General features: G+C 43.7%; 1 protein-coding gene across 2 annotated transcripts in view; it reads right to left on the bottom strand.

Annotated features, from left to right (window-relative positions):
- The window catches only part of adcy8 (adenylate cyclase 8 (brain)), a 302,457-nt gene that overhangs the window by 197,350 nt on the left and 79,762 nt on the right, over positions 1 to 25,345 (bottom strand). For both annotated transcript variants that reach the window (XM_014139104.3, XM_014139106.3), the window contains exon 2: positions 8,560 to 8,709. In XM_014139104.3, coding sequence (XP_013994579.1) covers positions 8,560 to 8,709 — 150 coding nt within the window. The remainder of the gene's footprint in view (positions 1 to 8,559; positions 8,710 to 25,345) is intronic.

Below are 25,345 nucleotides of genomic sequence, written 5' to 3'. Positions count from 1 at the left end.
AACAAATGTTGGTTTGGTCCAAAATAATCCATCGTTATATCCGAATAGCGGCGTTTTGTTCGTGCGTTCAAGACACTATCCGAAATGGTAAAGAAGTGTCGCGCGCATGGCGCAATTCGTGACAATAAAATTCTAAATATTCCATTACCGTACTTCGAAGCATGTCAACCGCTGTTTAAAATCAATTTTTACGCCATTTTTCTCGTAGAAAAGCGATAATATTCCGACAGGGAATCTCCTTTTCGGCAAACAGAGGAAAAAATCCCAAAGGCGGGGGCGGTCGGGTCACGCGCATAAGCCCAGAGTCCCTTGATCGGCCACTTGAGAAAGGCGATAATGTGTTTCAGCCTGGGGCTGGAATGACGACATTCTGTTTTTTGCCGGGCTCTGAGCGCCTATGGACGACGTGGGAAGTGTCACGTTAGAGCAGAGATCCTTAGTAAAAGATAGAGATGGAAAAGAAGTTCAAGAAATGGTCAGACAGGCCACTTCCTGTAAAGGAATCTCTCAGGTTTTGACCTGCCATTTGAGTTCTGTTATACTCACAGACACCATTCAAACAGTTTTAGAAACTTTAGGGTGTTTTCTATCCATATGTAATAAGTATATGCATATTGTAGTTACTGGGTAGGAGTGGTAACCAGATTAAATCGGGTATGTTTTTTATCCAGCCGTGTCAATACTGCCCCCTAGCCCTAACAGGATAAAGGAGAGTCTTGTCTTTAAAATGGTGTAAAATAGTCATATGTTTGAAAAATGGAAGTTTTCGGATTTTCGAGGAGTTTGTATTTCGCGCCACGCCCATCATTGGATATTGGAGCAGGTGTTCCGCTAGCGGAACGTCTAGATTTAAGATTAAGCCCGGGAATTTTGCTTAAATTCATTTTATAGGACATGACATTATTTTTTGTTAACTAGTAAATAGTAGCTTTCAGCAAAGTGTGTTTAAATAATTTCTAACTTGTTAACAATTTCTGCTAGTTTTTGATAACTGAGGAGCGTTAACTCACCTTTTTCCATACATGTTTTATTTTTAAAAAGTTTCTTACAAAGAAGTTGTTTAACCTGTTGGGGATAGGGGGCAGTATTGACACGGCTGGATAAAAAATGTACCCGATTTAATGTGGTTACTACTCCTGCCCAGTAACTAGAATATGCATATAATTATTGGCTTTGGATAGAAAACACCCTAAAGTTTCTAAAACTGTTTGAATGGTGTCTGTGAGTATAACAGAACTCCTATGGCAGGCCAAAACCTGAGAAGATTTCAAGCAGAAAGTGGCCTGTCTGAGAAGTAGTGTTTCATCTTGGCTCTTTTTATTGAAGACTCAGGATCTGTGCAATAACGTGACACTTCCTACGTCTTCCATAGGGTCTCAGAGCCCGGGAAAACGTTGAACGATATCGAGGCAGGCTCTGGCTGAAACACTTTATCACTTTTGGCAAGTGGCCACTCAGAGTACTATGGGCTTAGGTGCGTGCCCGCTTCGACCGAATGCTTTGTTTTCCTTTGTCTGTTTATCTAAACGCAGATTCCCGGTCGGAATATTATCGCTTTTTTATGAGAAAAATGGCATAAAAATTGATTTTAAACAGCGGTTGACATGCTTCGAAGTACTGTAATGGAATATTTAGAATTCTTTTGTCACGAATTGCCCCATGCTCGTAACCCTGATTTAGCCTTTAGGATAGTGTCTAGAACGCACGAACAAAACGCCGCTGTTTGGATATAACGATGGATTATTTTGGACCAAACCAACATTTGTTATTGAAGTAGAAGTCCTGGGAGTGAATTCTGACAAAGACAACAAAGGTAAGAACATTTGTCTTATAGTAAATCTGACTTTGATGAGTGCTAAACCTGCTGGGTGTCTAAATAGCTAGCCCTGTGATGCCGGGCTATCTACTGAGAATATTGCAAAATGTGCTTTCACCGAAAAGCTATTTTAAAATCGGACATAGCGAGTGCATAGAGGAGTTCTGTATCTATAATTCTTAAAATAATTGTTATGCTTTTTGTGAACGTTTATCGTGAGTAATTTAGTAAATTCACCGGCTGTGTTCGATGGGAATGCTAGTCACATGCTAGTCACATGCTAATGTAAAAAGCTGGTTTTTGATATAAATATGAACTTGATTGAACAAAACATGCATGTATTGTATAACATAATGTCCTAGGTGTGTCATCTGATGAAGATCATCAAAGGTTAGTGCTGCATTTAGCTGTGGTTTGGGTTATGTGACATTATATGTTAGCTTGAAAAATGGGTGTCTGATTATTTCTGGCTGGGTACTCTGCTGACATAATCTAATGTTTTGCTTTCGTTGTAAAGCCTTTTTGAAATCGGGCAGTGTGGTTAGATTAACGAGAGTCTTATCTTTAAAATGGTGTAAAATAGTCATATTTTTGAAAAATTGAAGTAATAGCATATCTAAGGATTTGAATAACGCGCCACAGGATTCAATTGGCTGTTGCAAGCGTCCCACCTAGCCCATAGAGGTTGTTCTAACTGCTTAACTATTTATCTGTACATGGAATTGTATTTTTTAATTTTTTACTCATTTTTTTCTAATCTTTATAGGAAAATGCCACGGGCACTATCTGATGTGTGGAGACATTTCACTGCAGCTAATGGAAAAGGAAAAGCTGTGTACATTTGCAAATACTGTGCCAAATCATATGTGAAGAATGCAACAAAGATGCAGAATCATCTGGCCAAGTGCATAAAGTTCCCTCAGTGCTCACAACAAGCAACCTCTGACAAAAGTCCCTCTACTTCTATTTGAGGTGAAAATTATAAATCAGACACCTTATCGATAGCAACAGCTCATGGTCCTCATGGAATCAGACGTTTTTTTTTACTCAATGGAGGAACGTAGTCAGAGAAATGCTGATGAATGTCTTGCTCGATCTGTGTATGCAACTGGTTCACCTCTGATGCACACAGGCAATGTGTATTGGAAGAGATTTCTGAATGTTCTTCGCCCAGCATACACCCCTCCAACCAGACATGCTTTATCTACACATTTGCTGGATGCAGAGTTCAATAGAGTTCAAGTGAAGGTCAAGCAAATCATAGAGAAAGCAGAATGTATTGCAATCATCTCAGATGGGTGGTCGAATGTTTGTGGACAAGGAATAATTAACTACATCATCTCCACCCCTCAACCAGTATTCTAGAAGAGCACAGACAAGGGACAACAGACACACCGGTCTCTACATTGCAGATGAGCTGAAGGCAGTCAATGACCTTGGACCACAGAAGGTATTTGCACTGGTGACAATGCTGCGAACATTAAGGCTGCTTGGTCTAAAGTGGAGGAGTCCTACCCTCACGTCACACCCATTGGCTGTGCTGCTCGTGCATTGAATCTGCTCCTCAAGGACATCATGGCACTGAAAACAATGGAGCCAAGGAAATGGTTAAGTATTTGAAGGGTCATCAAGTTATAGCAGCAATCTACCTTACCAAGCAAAGTGAGAAGAATAAGAGCACCACATTGAAGCTGCCCATCAACACCCATTGGGGTGGTGTTGTCATCATGTTAGACTACTTCCCCTCCAGGAGACTGTCAATCTAAGAAATGGCCATATCACAGTCTGCCGATATGGACAGCCCCATCAAGAGGATCCTCCTGGATGATGTATTTTGTGAGAGAGTGGTAAGCAGCCTGAAACCTATAGCAGTAGCCATTGCACGGATTGAGGGAGACAATGCCATCCTGGCTGATGTTCAGACTCTGCTTGCAGATGTAAGAGAAGAAATCCATACTGCCCTGCCCACTTCACTATTTCTCGAAGCAGACGAAACTGCAGTACTGAAATACATCAAAAAGCATGAAGACTTCTGCCTGAAGCCCATATGTTGGACCCCAAGTATGTTGGCAAGAGCATCCTGTCTGGTGCAGAGATCAACAAGGCCTATGGTGTCATCACTATTGTGTCTCGCCACCTGGACCTGGATGAGGGTATGGTTCTTGGCAGTCTGGCGAAGTACACTTCCAAGCAAGGGCTTTGGAATGGAGATGCAATATGGCAGTCGTGCCAACATATCTCATCAGCCACCTGTTGGAAGGCTCTTTCCCCTGAGGCTCTTTCCCCTGTTGTCTCCATCATCCTTCAAATCCCACCAACATCAGCCACCTCAGAGTGCAACTGGTCCTTGTTTGGGAACACACTCACACCAAAGCACGCAACAGGCTGACCAATACAAGGGTTGAAAAATGGGTGGCCATTCGGGCAAATATGAGTCTTTTTGAGCCTGACAACGAGCCATCCTCAACAAGGTTGGAAAGTGACAGTGAAGATGAGGACTTAGAGTCTGATGTTCAAGAGGTGATCATTGAGGAGGTCTAGGGAGAAGACATAGGAAGACTGTCACGTCCTGACCATAGAAAGCTTTTATTTTCTATGGTAGAGTAGGTCAGGGCGTGACGGGGGTTTTGTCTAGTTTAAATTTTCTATGTTGTGTGGTTCTAGTTTCTGTTTTCTATGTTTTTTGGGGGATGATCTCCAATTAGAGGCAGCTGGTCATCGTTCCCTCTAATTGGGGATCATATTTAGTAGTTCTTTTTTTTCACCTGGGTTTGTGGGAGATTATTTTGAGGTAGTGTATGTTGCACCTCTTCGTCACGGTTTGTTATTTTGTTTAGAAGTTTATTTGTATGTCTTGCATAGTTTCACAGTTATAATAAAATGTGGAACGATACACACGCTGCGCCTTGGTCTTCATTGAACGACGGACGTGACAAAGACAACCAAAGCTTTAGTATCATTTTACAGATGTATGTTGAAAACGTTTTTGGGAGATGCGATGGATCATTGGGATCATTCATTATCCCTTGCTATTGTTGTTCAGTGTAATCATCCCATGTGAAGAGTCAAGTCATTTAATTAAAGTTCAATTCGTAACTACATTTTTATTTTATCTATTGGAAGGATTTAATCTTTGAAATTATGTCTACTTATGATAAGGTAAAAGGTTTATGTTTCTGTCTCCATATGATATATATATATATCCAATGCAAAAAACATCTACATTTAAATGGTATTAATATTAATTTGCATATATTTCCGTTAATTCCCATATATTCCTGTTAATTCCCACGTAAAGTTTCCACCTCTGAATAGTCCCCAAAATGTGCAACCCTACTACTATATTATGATCACTACATCTGATGGATTTGGATATTGCTTTAAAGCACATTTCTGCAACATCAGTAAAGATGTGATCAATACATCTTGATTTAATTCCTCCAACTACCCTGGTAGGTTGACTGATAACCTGAAACAAGATGCAGGCACTGGTTACAGTTTACATTTTTTTCTTGAATGGGCAGCTTTATGAAAGCCAGTCTATTTAAATCTACCAGAAAATATACTTCTCTGTTGATATCACATACTGTATATTATCAAGCATTTCACACATATTATCCAGATACTGACTGTTAGCACTTGGTGGTCTATAGCAGCTTCCCACAAGAATGGGCATGAACCTGTATCCATATTACTTCAACAGTATTTAACATGAGATTGTCTCTAGGCTTTACAGGAATGTGGTTCTGAATATAGACCGCAACACCGCCCCTGTTGGCATTTCTGTCTTTTCGGTTGATGTTATAACCATGTATTGCTACCACTCTATCATCAAAAGTATTATCTAAGTGAGTTTCAGAGTCAGAATATGAATGTCATCTGTTGCAAGCAAGTTATTTACTTCATGAACCTTATTTCTTAGGCTACATATGTTAATATGGGCAATTTTGCTTGATTGTTTTTAATGCTTTACTGGGAAGCTTATGTCATTGTAATTATTCTAATCAAAGGGGAGACTTGTAGATTTCTTCAAAACAATTGAACTTTATTAATTCCTGCAGTAATGGAGTGTTAACGGTCAGCCAATGGTGTAGAGTTAAAGCCCAAATAAAACAGAACTCTTTATAGTATTCCTGGATCCTTGTGACGAACAACAGATACGTGAAATTACACAAAGGTACATTGTGCTCTCATGCAACAGACATCAACATTTACATGGCGCCAAATATATGTCTCTAGTTCATTTACTTCTTGTTTATACAGAAATACTAATGCAACATAGGATACTAAGCTCTTCCCTCAGAATGATGGAGTCCAGTATTCATCTGCCATATAGGATAAATAAACTGGAGATTGGGTCTCCCTTGCACCGACAGACAGGCACACAGACACTAATCATGCAATGGAATGTTGTCTTATCACCAAGCCATCGTAAATCGACTGTCAGCGTTAAATCTCAGACACATGAAAGTTCTAAGAACCCTATTCTGTTGCCTCTAAGAAAAACAGACAGTGTGAATGTACTAATAGATGCGTCACTGATACTTCCTGTTTAAGTTTTTGCTTGTAAGCATGCATCAGGAAGATAGAGTAATGGTCAGATTTGCCAAATGGAGGGCGAGCTTTGTATGCATCTCTGTGTGGAGTAAAGGTGATCTAGAGATTTTTTGCCTCAAGTTGCACAAGTGACATGCTGGTATAAATTAGGTACAACGGATTTCAGTTTTCCTGCATTAAAGTCACCGGTCACTAGAAGTCTCTGGGTGAGCATTTTCTTGTTTGCTTATGGCCCTATACAGCTCGTTGAGTGTGGTTGTAGTGCAAGCATCGGTTTGTGGTGGTAATAGACAGCTACGAAATATTTAGATAAACTCTTGGTAAATAGCGTGTTCTACAGCTTATCATGAGGTATTCTAACTCATGCGAGCAGAACCTTAAGGCTTCCTTAATATTAGAGGTCGTGCACCAGTTGTTGTTAACAAAAAGAGACACACCCCCTCCTCTGAACTTCCCCGACGCAGCCGTTCTGTCATGCAGATGTATAGAAAAACAGCTTTATATTTACCAGGTCCTTGTTTAGCCACGACTCGGAGAAACATAGGATATTACAGTTCTTCGGATCACATTGATAGGATAGTCATGAACGGAGCTCATCCATTTTATTCTCCAGTGATTGCATGTTCATCAATAGAACGGAGGGTAAAGGCGATTTATCCACTCTCCGACGTAGTCTCATCAGGTATCCCGCAAGCCGGCCTCTATAGCAGTTTCTCCTCCTTCTTCGAGTTTCAGGGATTTGGGCCTGGTCCGGGATAATCAATTTGGGCTTGGTCTGGATGCTAGTCCTTTGCCTCCGACTCATTGAAGTAGAAATTCTGATCCAAATGGATGTTAGTGATAGCTGTTCCGTTGTCCAGAAGCTCTTTTCAGTCATAGGAAACGATGGCGGAAACATTATGTACAAGAAAAGTTAAGATCACTGCTCAAAAATACACAAAATAGTACAATTGGTCAGGAGCCCGTAAAATGGACGGCTTTCCTTCTGGCGCCATTATATAAGAATATGTGCCCTTCTTTGCGAAGCATTGGAAAACTTCCTTGGTCACTGCTCGATGAGGGAGCTAATAGATAATTGTATGTGTGGGGTTACAAAGATGAGGTAGTCATTCAGAAATTATGTTAAACACAGTCCATGCAACTTATTATGTGACTTGTTAAGCACATTTTTACCCCTGAACTTATTTAGGCTTGCCATAACAAAGGGGTTGAATACTTTATGACATTTCAGCTTTTCAATTTTAATTAACATCACAAAAAACATAATTCCACTTTGACATTATGAGGTATTGTGTGTAGGCTAGTGACAAAAAAATTTAAGAAAATATTTGCAATTTAACCCATTTTAAATTCAGGCTGTAACACAACAAAATGTGGAAAAAGTCAAAGGGTATGAATGCTTTTTGAAGGCACTGTAGATGCCAAAGCTACAAAAGAGCAAAATGAGATCATCTGAAAATAACTAGGTAAGATACTCAAGTGAGAGAGTGGGGTGGAGCCTTCCTCTCTTTCCTTCCTCAAACAACTTCACAGAACAACTCCACAGAACCGTCTTTGTTTTGGCGACGGTTTTAGTTTTGCGACGAGACTGTCGCTGAGAAAACAGGGAAGACTGAAGAACTAACACTAATTGCTAATGGCCTTGCAGAGGTGAAGAGCACACCTCCCAGTACTAATTGCTGATTGCATAAGAGAGGAGAAACCACTCCCCCTCCAATACAGCCACTGACTACGAAGACAACAGTCGTAAATTGCCCTGCACCTTAATCCTGGTTCATGTGTCAACAATCATATGCAAGTTAATAGCAGTCAGCAGTTCACCCACCAAGTAGGCTACTTGGAAGACAGGAAGCACCTAAAGTAGATTTCCCTAGCTAGCAAAAAGACAGTACTAGATGACAACAGATTAAGACAAAAACTATACTTATCACTCCTGGAGATAGTTATTCGGCTGGTTAACCATAGGTTACCCCAAAAGGATTCTACCTGGAACCAAAAAGGTTTCTTCAAAAGGTTCTCCTATGGGGACAGCCGAAGAACCTTTTAAGGTTCTAGATAGCACCTTTTCTTCCAAGACTGTATGGTTATATGTCTTACAGTGACTGTTTTCTTTCAGTCACTTGTTTCTTCAGAGAACCTTTGTTACATACATAATCCTTTCGGTGGACCAAGACCAATGGTCTTACCTGTCTCTGGTTCTCTGTCTCCAGACGGAGCCTGGCCTCGATGCACCTCCTGGTCTCCAGGAAGGCCTGGCGCTGGGCGCGGTCCGACAGGTAGCTGATGAAGATCCCAGCCGTGTTCATACACATGAACAACACCGCCTGGGCCACCACCTGAGGGAGACATAGAGAAGAACATTGAACATGGCTAAACAGGCTTATTAGTTGTAACACACATCACTTTTCATGGGGTATGGGTTACAAAAATCCATGTAATGGTGAAGTACACACTTATTGTTGGTTGACAATACAGGATCTGATGTTGATCTATGTGCGATCAAAATGTTTTTAACTAATAAATGTATTTGTTGGAGCATATGAGCGTTTACTTCCAACACTGAAGAAGGCACCATTGCTGCAGCATATGTGCATGAGGGCTCCCGAGTGGCGCAGCAGTCTAAGGCATTGCATCTAAGTGCTAGAGGCGTCACTACAGACCCTGGTTTGATCCTGGGCTGTATCACAACCGCTGTGATCGGGAGTCCCATAGGTTAGGGGAAGGTTTGGCTGGGGTAGTAAAATAAGAATTTGTTCTTAACTAACTTGCCTAGTTAAACAAAGGTTAAAATTACACTGGTCACAATAAGAAAAAAAAGTATTAGATTAGGTACTGCACAAATACTTTACTAATGACTACTAAATTGTTTATTAATGTGGGAGTACCACACCAGTTGGTGTTACCTCTGTCCATAGGCCCTTGGACAGGAAGAGCCATCATGGACACCGGGTCATCAATGAGAAGCTATGGAAGGAGGTGAGAATGGTCCACAAGACAACATGAAGCCTTGGACAGAAGGTCCATTGTATCTGGCTGATAGTGAGGCTAAACGACCACAAGTTAAGTGTCGCCTGTTTAACCACTCTTATAGGATTCCTTTTGTTATTCTGCCTTCCACTTGCTTTTCCTGTCATGTTGGGAATTGATTTCATGTACTTCAGTGGTGTCCAGATTGACAGAGCTCACTCAAAACTGACTTCCCCATCTCTGATGAGGCCATGTGGAAGGCCCAAAAGGATGATCCAGAAGTACAGGCTCTGTACCAGACTATCCTGGAAGATGGAGAATATGCAAATAAATAATTCTAAATAACAAACTGGCTTTATTTACAAATTATTGACAATGTCTCACCCCATGTTCAAGAATGGCCTTTTTCTTGCTCATTTTATGTTATTTGAAAACGAAATCATCTCCAAAATATTGTTCGTTTTAAAACAAAGTGATTTCTTATTATTAATTTAGAATCATATAAAAGCCCGTTGGATATTCTCACAGATATATTATTAACCCTGTTATTAGCAGGACAATATATATTGGTCATATTGGTCATGGCTCCCGAGTTGCGCATACTGGGCTTGCCTTGCAGTTCTCCAGCTGTATCCACTGAAAGCGCGCAAGTTTCAAGGCACGAGGGCAGGGGGCACGGGATGGGCCGCAGAGCCGCGCACAGAAGACCGACCTAGCCCATGGGGAAGAGAGGAGGAGGAGTGCACCTGACCAGATGACTCAAAAGTAGTCCACGTGTGACAAAACTAGAGCCTGTAGGTCCTGCCTTGTTGATAGTGTTGTATTCTGAATATAGCCTAAAGTTCTATTCTGTACGTAAAACCAAGACACTCCATTTAGTATGTTACGTTTGGTGTGGTTAGGTAACACAGATTTGTATTTCTATTCATTATGGATCCCCATTAGTTCCTGCCAAGGCAGCAGCTACTCTTCCTGGGATCCAGCTAAATTAAAGCAGTTATACAATTTTAAAAACATTACAATACATTCACAACAGATTTCACAACACATTAAGTGTGTGCCCCCTGGCCCCTACTCTACTACCACATGTCTACAACACAAAATCACTGTGTACGTGTGTGTATAGTGTGTACGTTATTGTGTGTGTGTATGCATGTGTCTGTGCCAATGTTCGTGTTCCTTCACAGTCCCCGCTGTTCCAGAAGGTTTATTATTATGTTTTAATCAAATTTTACTGCTTGAATTAGTTACATGAGGCAAAAAATGAAAGAAGGTTGGTTGGCAAGGGTGGATTGGTGGTCATTTAACACAAACGTATAGCAACCCTAAGGTTGCAAGTTAAAATCTCATCAAGGACAACTGTAGCATTTTTATTAATTTGCAACTTTTTAACTACTTACTTTTTCTTAGGTACTTTGTAACTACTTAGCATGTTAGCTAACCCTAACCTTAACCCTTTTAGCTTAACCTTTTAGCTAACCCTTCCCCTAACCTTAATGCTTTAACCTAATTCCTAAACTTAACCCCTAACCCTAAGCCTCGCTAACGTTAGCGAGCTAGCTAATGTTAGCCACCTAGCTAGAATTCCTATCATATCATACTCTTTGCAAATTCGTAACATATTGTACATTTAGAAAATCCATAAAATCTGTGTACGTTTTGCAAATTTGTAAAATGTTGAATGTTTGCTAATTCCTAACATATAATATGAATTGTAATTCGGAACATCATACGAAATGGTTGCTGGACATCCACATATTAATACGAAATGCACTGAGACCAGGTTGTACAGGCAGGTATGATGACTGACATGTTTGGCAAGGTAGTCCCAGCACCACTCTACAAAATGCTGATAGGGACAGTATATGTATCGGCTGTGAATGACAATAGAAGATTAAAGTGTGCACATTGTTATCCAGGGCCTGTGTCTCAGATGTCTCTACTTCCCTCTGTGGCTGTACCATCAATGCTCCCTCCTCTCATGATACTACCTAGCATCTAAAGCTGTGGAAGACCTTCGCCCAAGAACTGCCAGATACCTACATTTGTTTTGTTAAATCATATTTTGTTTTTAAAAGCGACTTTGAGGTCCTACTTGTAATGAAAATCGCGATATAAAATACATGTATTATTATTTTATTATTAGCAGAACACTGCTTCCAAAGTACAATGTAAAGAATGGTTTATTCTACATGGAATTGTTACACTTGAAAGTTATCAAAAAACTTTGTTCAAATTCAACAATTGCACTTGTATTAGATTACTCTGTAGGCTACTCACCGATGCAAAGCTTCCACCTGGAGGAAGCTTTGAATTGGTCATACTACAGAGTGGTATGAGAATAGTGCCATCCTCATGCATCTCACATCTGCCTGTAGTTACACATCTGCCTGCTGGACCCATGGGTTGAGGCAAACTCTGTCATAGACAGTAGACAGTACAGGAGTGTATTACAGTATGTACAGGAGTGTACGCCACCCCTCCTGCCACCTGACTTCACGTGTCAATAACCTGTAATACATTACATAGATGGAAGGGACTTCAACAACCACTGGAGACTTGAAGACAGAACCTCACCCAGAGAGCTGTGCATGTCAGTGTCTGGTTAGACAGACAAATCCTTAGAAATGTGCAAATAGACAAATAGAATACCATGCTACACTGAAGAAAAATATAAATGCAACATGCAACAATTTAAAAGATTTTACAGTTCAAATCAGTCAAATTAAATACATTCATTAGGCACAAATCTATGGATCTATGGATTTCATATATGTTGGTCACATATACCTTTAAAGCCAGGTAGGGGCGTGGTTCAGAAAACCAGTCAGTACCTGATGTGACCACCATTTGGCTAATGCAGCGCAACACATTCCCTTCACATAGAGTTGATCAGGCTGTTGATTGAGGCCTGTGGAGCATTGTCCCACTCATCTTCAATGGCTGTGCAAAGTTGCTGGATATTGCCAGGAACTGGAACACGCTGTTGTACACATTGATCCAGAGCACCCCAAACATGCTCAATGGGAGACATTTCTGGTGAGTATGCAGGCCATGGAAGAACTGGGGCATTTTCAGCTTCCAGGAATTGTATACAGATCCTTGAGACATGGGGCCGTGCATTACTATGCTGAAACATGAGCTGATGGCGGCGGATGAATGGCACATCAATGGGCCTCAGGATCTCGTCACGGTATCTCTGTGCACTTAAATTGCCATTGATAAAATACAATTGTGTTTGTTGCCCGTAGCTTATGCCTGCAGTGGTCTAAGGCGCTGCATCTCAGTGCAAGAGGTGTCACTACAGTCCCTGGTTTGATTCCAGGCTGTATCACATCCGGCCGTGAATGGGAGTCCCATAAGGCGGCGCACAATTGGCACAGCAATGTCCGGGTTTGGCCGTGATAGGCCGTCATTGTAAATAAGAATTTGTTCTTAACTGACTTGCCTAGTTAAATAAAAGGTCAAATAAAAAAATAAAAACATACCATAACCCCCCGCCACCAACGTCTGCCATCTGCCCGGTACAGTTGAAACCGGAATATATCCATGAAGAGCACACTTCTCCAGTGTGCCAGTGGCCATCGAAGGTGAGCATTTGTCCATTGAAGTCAGTTACGATGCCAAACTGCAGTCAGGTAAAGACCCTGGTGAGGACGAGCACACAGATGAGCTTCACTGAGACGGTTTCTGACAGTCCGTGCAGAAATTATTAGCTAGTGCAAACACACAGTTTCATCAGCTGTCCGGGTGGCTGGTCTCAGGCGATCCCACAGGTGAAGAAGCCAGATGTGGAGGTCCTGGGCTGGTGTGGTCTGTGGTTAGGAGGCCGGTTGTACGTACTGCCAAAAACGACGTTGGAGGCAGCTTATGGTATACAAAAGAACATGAAATTCTCCGGGAAGAGCTTTGGAGGATATTCCGGTGTCAGCATGCCAATTGCACGCTCCCTCAAAACTTGAGACATCTGTGGCATTGTGTTCTGTGACAAAACTGCACATTTTAGAGTGGCCTTTTACTGTCTCTAACACAAGTTGCACCTGTGTAATGATTATGCTGTTTAATCAGCTTCTTGATATGCCACAACTGTCAAGTGGATGGATTAGCTTGACAAGGGAAAAACACTCACTAACAGGAATGTAAACAAATTTGTGGCATAAATTTGAGAGAAATAAGCTTTTTGGGAACATTTCTGGGATCTTTCATCCCCTTTTAGCAAGGGTCTGAATACTTATGTAAATAAGATATTTGATTGTTTATCTTTTTTATTTTTTGCTAACATTTCTGAAAAGCAGTTTTTGCTTTGTCATTATGGGATATTGTGTGTAGATTGATGAGGCAACAAAATAATTTAATGCATTTTTAAATAAGGCTGTAGTGTAACAAAATGTGGAAAAAGTTAATTGGTCTGAATACTTTCTGAATGCACTGTAAGCCAGATAAGCCTACCACGTACATGCCCTTCGAAGATGGCGCCGACAGACATGGCAGCTCTGCTTCTAGCTCTTAAGCAACCTTGAATATTTTTTTTTTCTGTCTTCTTACATTATTAGCCCAGAATTTTTTTTGCGTTGTTACATACAGCCAGAAATAACTTTTGGATACAAAGTGGCGGTAACTCGACCAGAAATACCAATGTCCTGAATTGGATGAATTGGATCCAGAGGAGGTATTCGGAGTGGACTTCTAGTCCGACTCAGGAGGCGTGCACATCATCCACCGCTTCTGAGTATATTACTCACTAATGTTCGGTTACTGGACAATAAAGTAGACGAGCTCAGGGCGAGGATCGCCTTCCAGAGACATCAGGGACTGTAACATACTCTGTTTCATGGAATCGTGGCTCTCTCCGGTTATACTGTCCCCATCCACACTGCCAGCTGGGTTCTCAGTTAGGAATAAAGAACTCCCCGGGAAGAAGAAAGGCGGTGGTGTATGTTTCATGATTAATTACTCATGGTGTGATTGTGATAATTTACAGGAACTCAAGTCCTTTTGTTCACCCAACCTAGAATGCCTCACAATCCAATGCCAACCGTTTTAACTCTCAAGAGAATTCTGTTCGGGGGCGCTGGTGAGCAGCAACATGTGAAGACGCGTTTTCTCGGTGCTCCGATCCAGGGCGAACAATTTACTATTAATACTTGACCAACACCTCCCCCACCGTGTTCATTTTGTAACATTTCATTTTAAATCAAACCCAATTTACTAATCTGACTTTTTTCCAGACATTTTTGGCCTTTTAATCGTAAAATGTTGAGACAACAACGGCCGCGGCCCACAAAGGAGCAGGCCTCTGCTGAAGCCTTGGGCTCACCTGACACGGACTCTGATCACCGTCAAAACTCACTTCCAAGGTTGAGGACCTCAAGAACAGACAGCCCCGGCGGAACGGTCACATTTTTGACGTGAGAGAGGGACTCGAGACCGTAGGCGGAATCCCTGGGATCCCTAGCCTGTCCATAGCTAAACTGCTACAGGAAATTCTAGGCCTCGATCATGCCACCACCCTTGACTGTGCGCACAGAAGCATACAGTCCCCACCGAAGAATGGGGAGCTAACCAGACGCATAGTAGTTAAATTCCACTACCTTCAGGAGAAGGAGGATGTCTTCCGTAAGGCAGCGAGAGCGGCTCCCATCACCCACGACGGCCAGAATATTCGCATTTACCTGGTCTATACGGCGGCAGTCATGAAGAACACCCATGGAGGTCTGGGTTTGGAGTCACACTCAAAATTAAAGTGGAAAACCACACTACAGGCTGATCCAACTTTGATGTAATGTCCTTAAAACAAGTCAAAATGAGGCTCAGTAGTGTGTGTAGCCTCCACGTGCCTGTATGACCTCCCTACAACGCCTGGGCATGCTCCTGATGAGGTGGCGGATGGTCTCCTGAGGGATCTCCTCCCAGACCTGGACTAAAGCATCCGCCAACTCCTGGACAGTCTGTGGTGCAACGTGGCGTTGGTGGATGGAGTGAGACATGATGTCCCAGATGTGCTCAATTGGATTCAGGTCTGGGGAACGGGCGGGCCAGTCCATAGCATCAATGCCTTCCTCTTGCAGGAACTGCTGACACACTCCAGCCACATGAGGTCTAGCATTGTCTTGCATTAGGAGGAACCCAGGGTCAACCGCACCAGCATATGGTCTCACAAGGGGTCTGAGGATCTCATCTCGGTACCTAATGGCAGTCAGGCTACCTCTGGAGAGCACATGGAGGGCTGTGCGGCCCCCCAAAGAAATGCCACCCCACACCATGACTGACCCACCGCCAAACCGGTCATGCTGGAGGATGTTGCAGGCAGCAGAACGTTCTCCACGGCGTCTCCAGACTCTGTCACGTCTGTCACATGTGCTCAGTGTGAACCTGCTTTCATCTGTGAAGAGCACAGGGCGCCAGTGGCGAATTTGCCAATCTTGGTGTTCTCTGGCAAATGCCAAACGTCCTGCATAGTGTTGAGCTGTAAGCACAACCCCCACCTGTGGACGTCGGGCCCTCATACCACCCTCATGGAGTCTGTTTCTGACCGTTTGAGCAAACACAGGCACATTTGTGGCCTGCTGGAGGTCATTTTGCAGGGCTCTGGCAGTGCCAAACGTCACTTATAATTCACTGTATCACAATTCCAGTGGGTCAGAAGTTTACATACACTAAGTTGACTATACCTTTAAACAGAAAATTATGTCATGGCGTTAGAAGCTTCTAATAGGCCAATTGACATCATTTGAGTCAATTGGAGGTTTACCTGTGGATGTATTTCACGGCCTAACTTAAAACTCATTGCCTCTTTGCTTGACATCATGGGAAAATCAAAAGAAATCAGCCAAGACCTCAGAAAAAAAATGGTAGACCTCCACAAGTCTGGTTCATCCTCGGGAGCAATTTCCAAACACCTGAGGGTACCACGTTCATCTGTACAAACAATAGTACGCAAGTATAAACACCATCAGATCACGCAGCCATCATACCGTTCAGGAAGGAGACGCATTCTGTCTCCTAGAGATGAACGTACTGTTTTGTGAAAAGTGCAAATCAATCCCAGAACAACAGCAAAGGACCTTGTGAAGATGCTGGATGAAACCGGTACAAATGTATCTATATCCACAGTAAAACAAGTCTTATATCGACATAACCTGAATGGCCGCTCAGCAAGGAAGAAGCCACTGCTCCAAACCTGCCATAAAAAAAGCCAGGCTACGGTTTGCAACTGCACATGGGGACAAAGATTGTACTTTTTGGAGAAATATCCTCTGGTCTGATGAAACAAAAATAGAACTGTTTGGCCATAATGACCATCGTTGTGTTTGGAGGAAAAAGGGGGAGGCTTGCAAGCCGAAGAACACCATCCCAACCATGAAGCATGGGGGTGCCAGCATCATGTTGTGGGGTCATGTTGTGGGGATGCTTTGCTGCAGGAGGGACTGCTGCACTTCACAAAATAGATGGCATCATGAGGCAGGAAAGTTATGTGGATATATTGAAGCAGCATCTCAAGACATCAATCAGGAAGTTAATGCTTGGTCGCAAATGGGTCTTCCAAGTGGACCCCAAGCATACTTCCAAAGTTGTGGCAAAATGGCTTAAGGACAACAAAGTCAAGGTATTGGAGTGGCCATCACAAAGCCCAGACCTCAATCCCGTAGAAAATTTGTGGGCAGAACTGAAAAAGTGTGTACGATCAAGGAGGCTTACAAACCTGACTCAAGTGCACCAGCTCTGTCAGGAGGAATAGGCCAAAATTCACCCAACTTATTGTGGGAAGCTTGTTGGAAGGCTAGCCGAAACGTTTGACCCAAGTTAAACAATTTAAAGGCAATGCTACCAAATACTAATTGAGTGTATGTAAACTTCTGACCCACTGGGAATGTGATGAAAGAAATAAAAGCTGAAATAAATCACTCTCTACTATTATTCTGACATTTGACATTCTTGAAATAAAGTGGTCAGCCTAACACCTAAGACAGAATCCCTTCCCTAGGTGTAAACGTGATTATGTTGGCCCTGGATAGATCTCTACTGAGGTTCAGTTTAACATGGTAGCATTTTGCTCTAGTCTAGGAGAGGTAGATCCAGCCTTCCAACAGGGGGAAGGCCAGCATAGGGTTTTCTTCTGGGTATTTGTTTTTAGCTGTTCTTTATTTTCTTAATATTTTATTACTCTGACCTTTCAGCACACTGGCCATGTGAACATACTAACATTCATTTCTGATTACTATGAGTATGTCTAATTCACTGACTCTAGGCTCCACATGCTTTATCAGCTGGAACGTGAAAGGAATTAACCAGGTGGTCAAGCGTAGCCGAGTGTATGCTCATCTCAAGTCCTTAAGTCTGGACATTGTTTTTCTCCAAGAGACCCATCTCCGGTCCAGTGACCATGATAAACTAAAGAGAGGATGGGTAGACCAAATATTTCACTCCAACTTCGGTGCTAAGGCCTGAGGGGCAGCCATCAGAAAAGGTACCCCGTTTGTCTCCTCCAAAGTAATTTCAGACACTAATGGAAGACATATTAAGTGATGGGGAAATTGTTTAGCACACAGGTTATTCTAGCTAACCTCTATGGTCCTAATTGGGTTGACACTCAATTTCTCTCTGACCATGTCGCAACACTTCACGACCTTAACTCTCATCAATTTATATTGGGCAGAGATTTCAATTGTGTATTGCATCCAAGTCTTGACAGATCCAGACTGAAGCCCGACAATGTAATTTTAAAATCAGGCACAGTAATCTACTAATTTCTAGAATCCTGATCCATTGAGGAGGAGCAATCCAACTGCTAAACAGTACTCCTTTTTTTTCTCCAGTCCACCGCTCATACTCTAGGATTTACTTTCTCCTGCTGGACAATAGAATTCTTCCTTTAGTAACTAATAGCCAATATCACAGCATCGTCATCTCAGATAATAGCCCTGTCCAGCTAGATATCCGCTTTCCGGCCAGTACTGTGTCACGACGCGCGTGGTGACTAAACCCACTACTACTATCCTGTAGTGCCTTTAAAAAACTCACATTGATGGCTTTTTACAGATCAACTGCACCCCTAACGTGTCTCACTCTACTGTGTGGGAGTCGTTAAAAGCATATCTAAGGGGCCAAAATATTTCATACAAACCAGATACAACAAACCAGATACAGTGGCTTGCGAAAGTATTCACCCCTTGGCACTTTTCCTATTTTGTTGCCTTACAACCGGGAATTAAAATTGATTTTTAATTCTCTTGGAGGTATGTCTTGGCACATCTAGCCACTGGGATTTTTGCTCATTTGCCCAGGCAAAACTGCTCCAGCTCCTTCAAGTTGGATGGGTTCCGCTGTTGTACAGCAATCTTTAAGTCATACCACAGGTTCTCAATTGGATTGAGGTCTGGGCTTTGACTAGGCCATTCCAAGACATTTAAATGTTTCCCCTTAAACCACTCGAGTGTTGCTTTAGCAGTATGTTTAGGGTCATTGTCCTGCTTGAAGGTGAACCTCTGTCCCAGTCTCAAATCTCTGGAAGACTGAAACAAGTTTCCCTCAAGAATTTCCTTGTATTTAGCGCCATCCATCATTCTTTCAATACTGACCAGTTTCCCAGGCCCTGCTGATGAAAAACATCCCCACAGCATGATGCTGCCACCACCATGCTTCACTGTGGGGATGGTGTTCTCGGAGTGATGAGAAGTGTTGGGTTTGCGCCAGACATAGAGTTTTCCTTGATGGCCAAAAAGCTAAATTTCTGTCTCAACTGACCAGAGTACCTTCTTCCATATGTTTGGGGAGTCTCCCACATGCCTTTTGGCGAACACCAAACATGTTTGCTTATTTTTTTCTTTAAGCAATGGCTTTTTTTCTGGCCACTCTCCGTAAAGTCCAGCTTTGTGGAGTGTACGGCTTAAAGTGGTCCTACGGACAGATACTCCAATCTCCACTGTGAGCTTTGCAGCTCCTTCAGGGTTATATTTGGTCTCTTTGTTGCCTCTTTGATTAATGCCCTCCTTGCCTGATCCGTAAGTTTTGGTGGGCGGCCCTCTCTTGGCAGGTTTGTTGTGGTGCCATATTCTTTCCATTTTCATGGATTTAATGGTGCTCCATAGGATGTTGAAGGTTTTTGATTTTTTTGTAACCCAACCCTGATCTGTACTTCTCCACAACTTTGTCCCTGATCTGTTTGGAGAGCTCCTTAGTCTTCATGGTGCCGCTTGCTTAGTGGTGCCCCTTGCTTAGTGGTGTTGCAGACTCTGGGGCCTTTTAGAACAGGTGTATATATACACTGAGATCATGTGACAGATCATGTGACACTTAGATTGCACGCAGGTGGACTTTATTTAACTAATTATGTGACTTCTGAAGGTAATTGGTTGCACAAGATCTTATTTAGTGGCTTCATAGTAAAGAGGGTGAATACATATGCACACACCACTTTTCCGTTTTACATAATTTTTTGAAACAAGCTATTTTTTTCATTTCCCTTCACCAATTTGGACTATTTTTGTATGTCCATTACATGAAATCCAAATTAAATCCACTTAAATTACAGGTTGTAATGCAACAAAATGGGAAAAACGCAAAGGGGGATGAATACTTTTGCAAGGCACTGTATGCCTCTTCTATGACTCCTGAACTCTACAAATGGAGACTGCTACACCAATCTGAATTTGACAATCTTTCCACCAAACAAATTGAGCAGCTTCTGTTTAAGTCGAGGCAATTCTATGAACAAGAAGAGAAAGCTGGCAAGTTGTAATCTCACCAGCTTCGACAATCCACTGCTAGCAGCACCATACCTGAAATCTGTGTTGTAGCAGATTTAACTTCTACCAATCCCAAAGAAATCTATAAATAAAGCTTAAAAATTGTAAAAAAAAGAGAGATTTCTGTTCAGTTATAGTCACAACCGTGTATATACCATGACGGACCTCAAGGAACTACACTGGGCTTTGTGCAAACAGTAAACCACATATCCTGAGGCTGCATTTATTGTAACGGGATTTTAACAAAACAAATTTGAGGAAAATGGTTCTATAAACGCATTGTTTGTAGCACTCAAAAACTCTACCATTGTTACTCCCCCTTCGGGGTGGCTAAAAGGCCATCCACCTCCCTCCCTACAGCAAATCAGATCACGACTCCATCCTGCTCCTCCCTTCCTATAAAAGGAAGTACCGGTGCTAAAGTCTATTCAAAGCTGATCTGAACAATCGGAATCCATGCTTCAAGGTTGTTTTGATCACGCGGACTGGGAAATGTTCCGGGTTGCCACTGAGAAAAACATTGACATATACACGGACACAGTGACTGAGTTAATCAGGAAGTGTATAGGGGAGGTTGTTCCCACTGTGACTATTAAAACCCTACCCAAACCAAAAATTGTTGATAGATGGCAGCATTCTCACAAAACTCAAAGCACGAAGCAACACATTTAACCACGGCAAGGTGCCTGGGAATATGGTAGAATACAAACAGTACAGTTATGCCCTCCGTAAGGCAATCAAACAGGCAAAACGTCAGTACAGAGACAAAGTGGAGTTGCATTTCAACGGCTCAGACACCAGACGTATGTAGCAGGGTATACAGACAATCACGAATTACAAAGGGAAAACCAGCAACGTCCTGCTCCCGGACGAGCTAAAAACCTTCTTCGCCCCACTTTGAGGATAACACAGTGCCACCGACGTAGCCCGCTCCCAAGGACTGTGGGCTCGTTCCCTGTGGCTGACGTGAGTAAGACATTTAAGCGTGTTAACCCTCCCAAAGCTGCCGGCCCAGACGGCATCCCTAGCCGCGTCCTCCTGCATGCGCAGACCAGCTGCCTGGAGTGTTTACAGACATATTCAATCTCTCCCTATCCCAGTCTGCTGTCCCCTCTTGCTTCAAAATGTTGCTTTAACCTGATATGGATAGGGGGCAGTATTTTCACGGCCAGATGAAAAAACGTACCCGATTTAAACTGGTTACTACTCTTGCCCAGAAACGATAATATGCATATTATTAGTAGATTTGGATGGAAAACACTCTGAAGTTTCTAAAACTGTTTTAATGGTGTCTGTGAGTATAGCAGAACTCATAAGGCAGGCAAAAACCTGAGAAAAAGTCAACCAGGAAGTGTAGGATCTGAGAAATGTAGTTCTTCTTTCTAGTCCCTTTCGAAACTACAGTATCTGTGCTGTTACGTTGCACTTTTTAAGGCTTCCATTGGCTGTCTAAAGCCTTCAGAAAGTGGATTGAGCCTTCTCCTGTCTCTGGGCAGAGTATAGGAGCTCAGTTACTGAGTGGTCTGCCTGAGGACAAAGAGATTGGATATTCGCGTTCCCGCGAGCACGCTGTTTTTTCTTTTCCTACTTGAATGAATACACTATTGTCCGGTTGGAATATTATCGCAATTTTACGTTAAAAATACCATAAAAATTGATTTTAAACAGCGTTTGACATGCTTCTAAGTACGGTAATGGAACATTTTGACTTTTTGTGTCTCGAATTGCGCTCGCTCATTAGAAACAAAACGGAGGTATTTGGACATAACTATGGATTATTTCGAACAAAAACAAAATTTATTGTTGAAGTAGCAGTCCTGGGAGTGCATTCTGACGAAGATCAGCAAAGGTAAGAGAATATTTCTTATACTAATTCTGAGTTTAGGTTGCCCCGAACTTGGCGGGTGTCTGATGGCGTGATGGCCGAGCTATGTACTCAGAATATTGAAAAATGTGCTTTCGCCGAAAAGCTATATTAAAATCTGACACTGCGATTGCATAAAGGAGTTCTGTATCTATAATTCTTAAAATAATTGTTATGTATTTTGTCAACGTTTATGCTGAGTATTTTTGTAAATTCACCGGAAGTTTTTGGTGGGAATAAATTTTCTGAACATCACCCGCCAATGTAAAAAGCTGTTTTTGGATATAAATATGAACTTGATTGAACAAAACATACATGTATTGTATAACATAATGTCCTAGGAGTGTCATCTGATGAAGATCATCAAAGGTTAGTGCTTCATTTAGCTGTGTTTTGGGTTTTATTGACATATATGCTTGCTTGGAAAATGGCTGTGTGGTTATTTTTGTCTATGTACTCTCCTAACATAATCTAATGTTTTGCTTTCGCTGTAAAGCCTTTTTTGAAATCGGACAACGTGGTTGGATTCAGGAGAAGTTTATCTTTCAAATGGTGTAAAATAGTCATATGTTTCAAAATTTAAATTATTGGATTTTTGAGGTTTTTGTTTTTCGCGCCATGCGATCCCATTGGCTGTTGGCTAGGGATTCCGCTGGCGGAACGGAGTTCCGCTAGCGGAACGCCTAGATGTAATTAAGAGAGGTTACTCCCGTATAGTCGTGCTCAGTCCCAGCGTTGTTTGTAGCACTCAGCGATAACGGAGGGAGCTCAGTTTTGTTCCCCACTGGATACAGCAAGACCCGGAGCCCAGAATACGGTATCCCGGAGAAGGTCCCATGTTTCATCAGCTGAAATAATAGATCCCAAAAATTCTCTCAGATTTGGTGCACACATTTGTTAACATCCCTGTTAGTGAGCATTTCTCCTTTGCCAAGACAATCCATCCACCTGAGAGGTGTGACATATCAAAATGCTGATTATACAATATGATCAGTACTAGGGCTGGGCGATATGGCCAAAACATTTGTATCACATTATTATTTTTTTAAATGGACGGTAATGACGTTTTTTGATGGTATTTTTTAGTTTTTGAATAATAAAAGTTCTACATTTGCTTTATGAGTAGTGAGTGATCCTAGGGTGTTAAGGCTTGGTAATTGTGGAGGAGGAATGAGGCGCAGGAACCAGCGAACACAGGGTAGTGGTGTTTTTAATATACACTCACCAAAAAAAAACAAATGTTCCCACACACAGGGGAGAAAAATACATGCGACGTACAACAACGTCGACATGAACACAAGCCGTCACACAAGAAACAATCATTAATCCCGCACGAACAGGAGCGGGCCAGCTAAACTAAATAGCCCCTCTAATGGCTAATTGACCACAGGTGTCACAAAATAAAAAAAGGGAAAAGCAAAAGGGAATCGGTGGCAGCTAATAGGCCGGTGACGACGACCGCCGAGCGCCACCCGAGCAGGAGGGGGCGCCACCGTCGGTGGGAATCGTGACAGTACCCCCCTCCTGACGCGCGGCTCCCGCAGCGCGCCGACACCGGCCTCGAGGTCGACCCGGAGGGCGAGGGGCAGGGCGATCCGGACGGAGGTGGTGGAACTCCCTCAACATAGATGGGTCCAGGACGTCCGCCGCCGGCACCCAGCACCTCTCCTCCGGGCCGTACCCCTCCCAGTCCACGAGGTACTGTAGGCCCCTCGCCCGGCGTCGCGAGTCAAGAATGGCCCTTACGCTGTACGCCGGGGACCCCCCGATGTCCAGAGGGGGCGGAGGGACCTCCGGCACCTCATCTTCGTGAAGGGGACCAGCTACCACCGGCCTGAGGAGAGACACATGAAACGAGGGGTTAATACGGTAATAGGAAGGGAGTTGCAACCGATAACACACCTCGTTTATCCTCCTCAGGACTTTCAAGGGCCCCACACACTGCGGCCCCAGCTTCCGGCAGGGCACGCGGAGGGGCAGGTTCCGGGTCGAGAGCCAGACCCTGTCTCCCGGTGCGAACACGGGCGCCTCACTGCGGTGGCGGTCAGCACTCCTCTTCTGCCGCGCACTGGCCTCCTTTAGTGAGTCCTGGACGGCTCTCCAGGTCTCCTTGGAGTGCTGGACCCAGTCCTCCACCGCAGGAGCCTCGGTCTGACTCCGGTGCCATGGTGCCAGGACCGGCTGGTAACCTAACACACACTGAAAGGGTGATATGTTAGTAGAGGAGTGGCGAAGTGAGTTCTGGGCTAACTCAGCCCAGGGAATATACCTCGCCCACTCCCCTGGCCGGTCCTGGCAATACGACCTCAGGAACCTGCCCACCTCCTGGTTCACCCTCTCCGCCTGCCCATTGCTCTCGGGGTGATAACCGGAGGTCAAACTGACCGAGACCCCCAGCCGCTCCATAAACGCTCTCCAGACCCTGGATGTGAACTGGGAACCTCGATCAGAGACAATGTCCTCCGGCACCCCGTAGTGCCGGAAGACGTGGGTAAATAGGGCCTCCGCAGTCTGCAGGGCCGTAGGGAGACCGGGCAATGGGAGGAGACGGCAGGACTTAGAGAACCGATCCACAACCACCAGAATCGCCGTGTTCCCCTGAGAGGGGGGAAGATCTGTCAGGAAGTCAATGGACAGGTGCGACCATGGTCGTTGTGGAACGGGGAGGGGCTGTAACTTCCCTCTTGGTAGATGCCTAGGAGCCTTTCTCTGGGCACACACCGAACAGGAAGAGACATAGGCCCTCACGTCCTTAGCTAAGGTGGGCCACCAGTACTTCCCCCTTAGACTCCCCACTGTCCTCGCCTCACCAGGATGACCCGCAGTAGGTAGCGTGTGCGCCCACCGAATCAAACGATCACGAACACCGAGCGGCACATACATGCGCCCCACGGGCACCTGCGCAGGCGCAGGTTCCAACACCAATGCCCGCTCGATGTCCGCGTCCACCTCCCATACCACAGGTGCCACCAGCCTAGACGCTGGAATGATGGGAGTTGGATCGATGGGCCGGTCCTCCGTGTCATAGAGACGGGACAGCGCGTCGGCCTTAGTATTTAGGGAACCCGGTCTATAGGAGATGGTAAACCTAAACCGGGCGAAGAACATGGCCCACCTCGCCTGACGTGGATTCAGTCTCCTCGCTGCCCGGATGTACTCCAGGTTTCGGTGGTCGGTCCAGATGAGAAAGGGGTGTTTAGCCCCCTCAAGCCAGTGCCGCCACACCCTCAAAGCTTTAACCACTGCTAGCAACTCCCTGTCCCCCACATCGTAGTTACGCTCCGCCGAACTGAGCTTCTTCGAAAAGAAAGCGCAGGGGCGGAGTTTCAATGGCTCACCCGAGCGCTGTGATAGCACGGCACCCACCCCAGCCTCGGATGCCTCCACCTCCACTAC

The sequence above is a fragment of the Salmo salar genome, chromosome 14, assembly GCF_965601325.2.
Source record: "Salmo salar chromosome 14, fSalSal1, whole genome shotgun sequence".
In the NCBI taxonomy this organism is placed as follows: Eukaryota; Metazoa; Chordata; class Actinopteri; order Salmoniformes; family Salmonidae; genus Salmo; species Salmo salar.
This window is presented reverse-complemented; position numbering and strand designations above follow the sequence as displayed.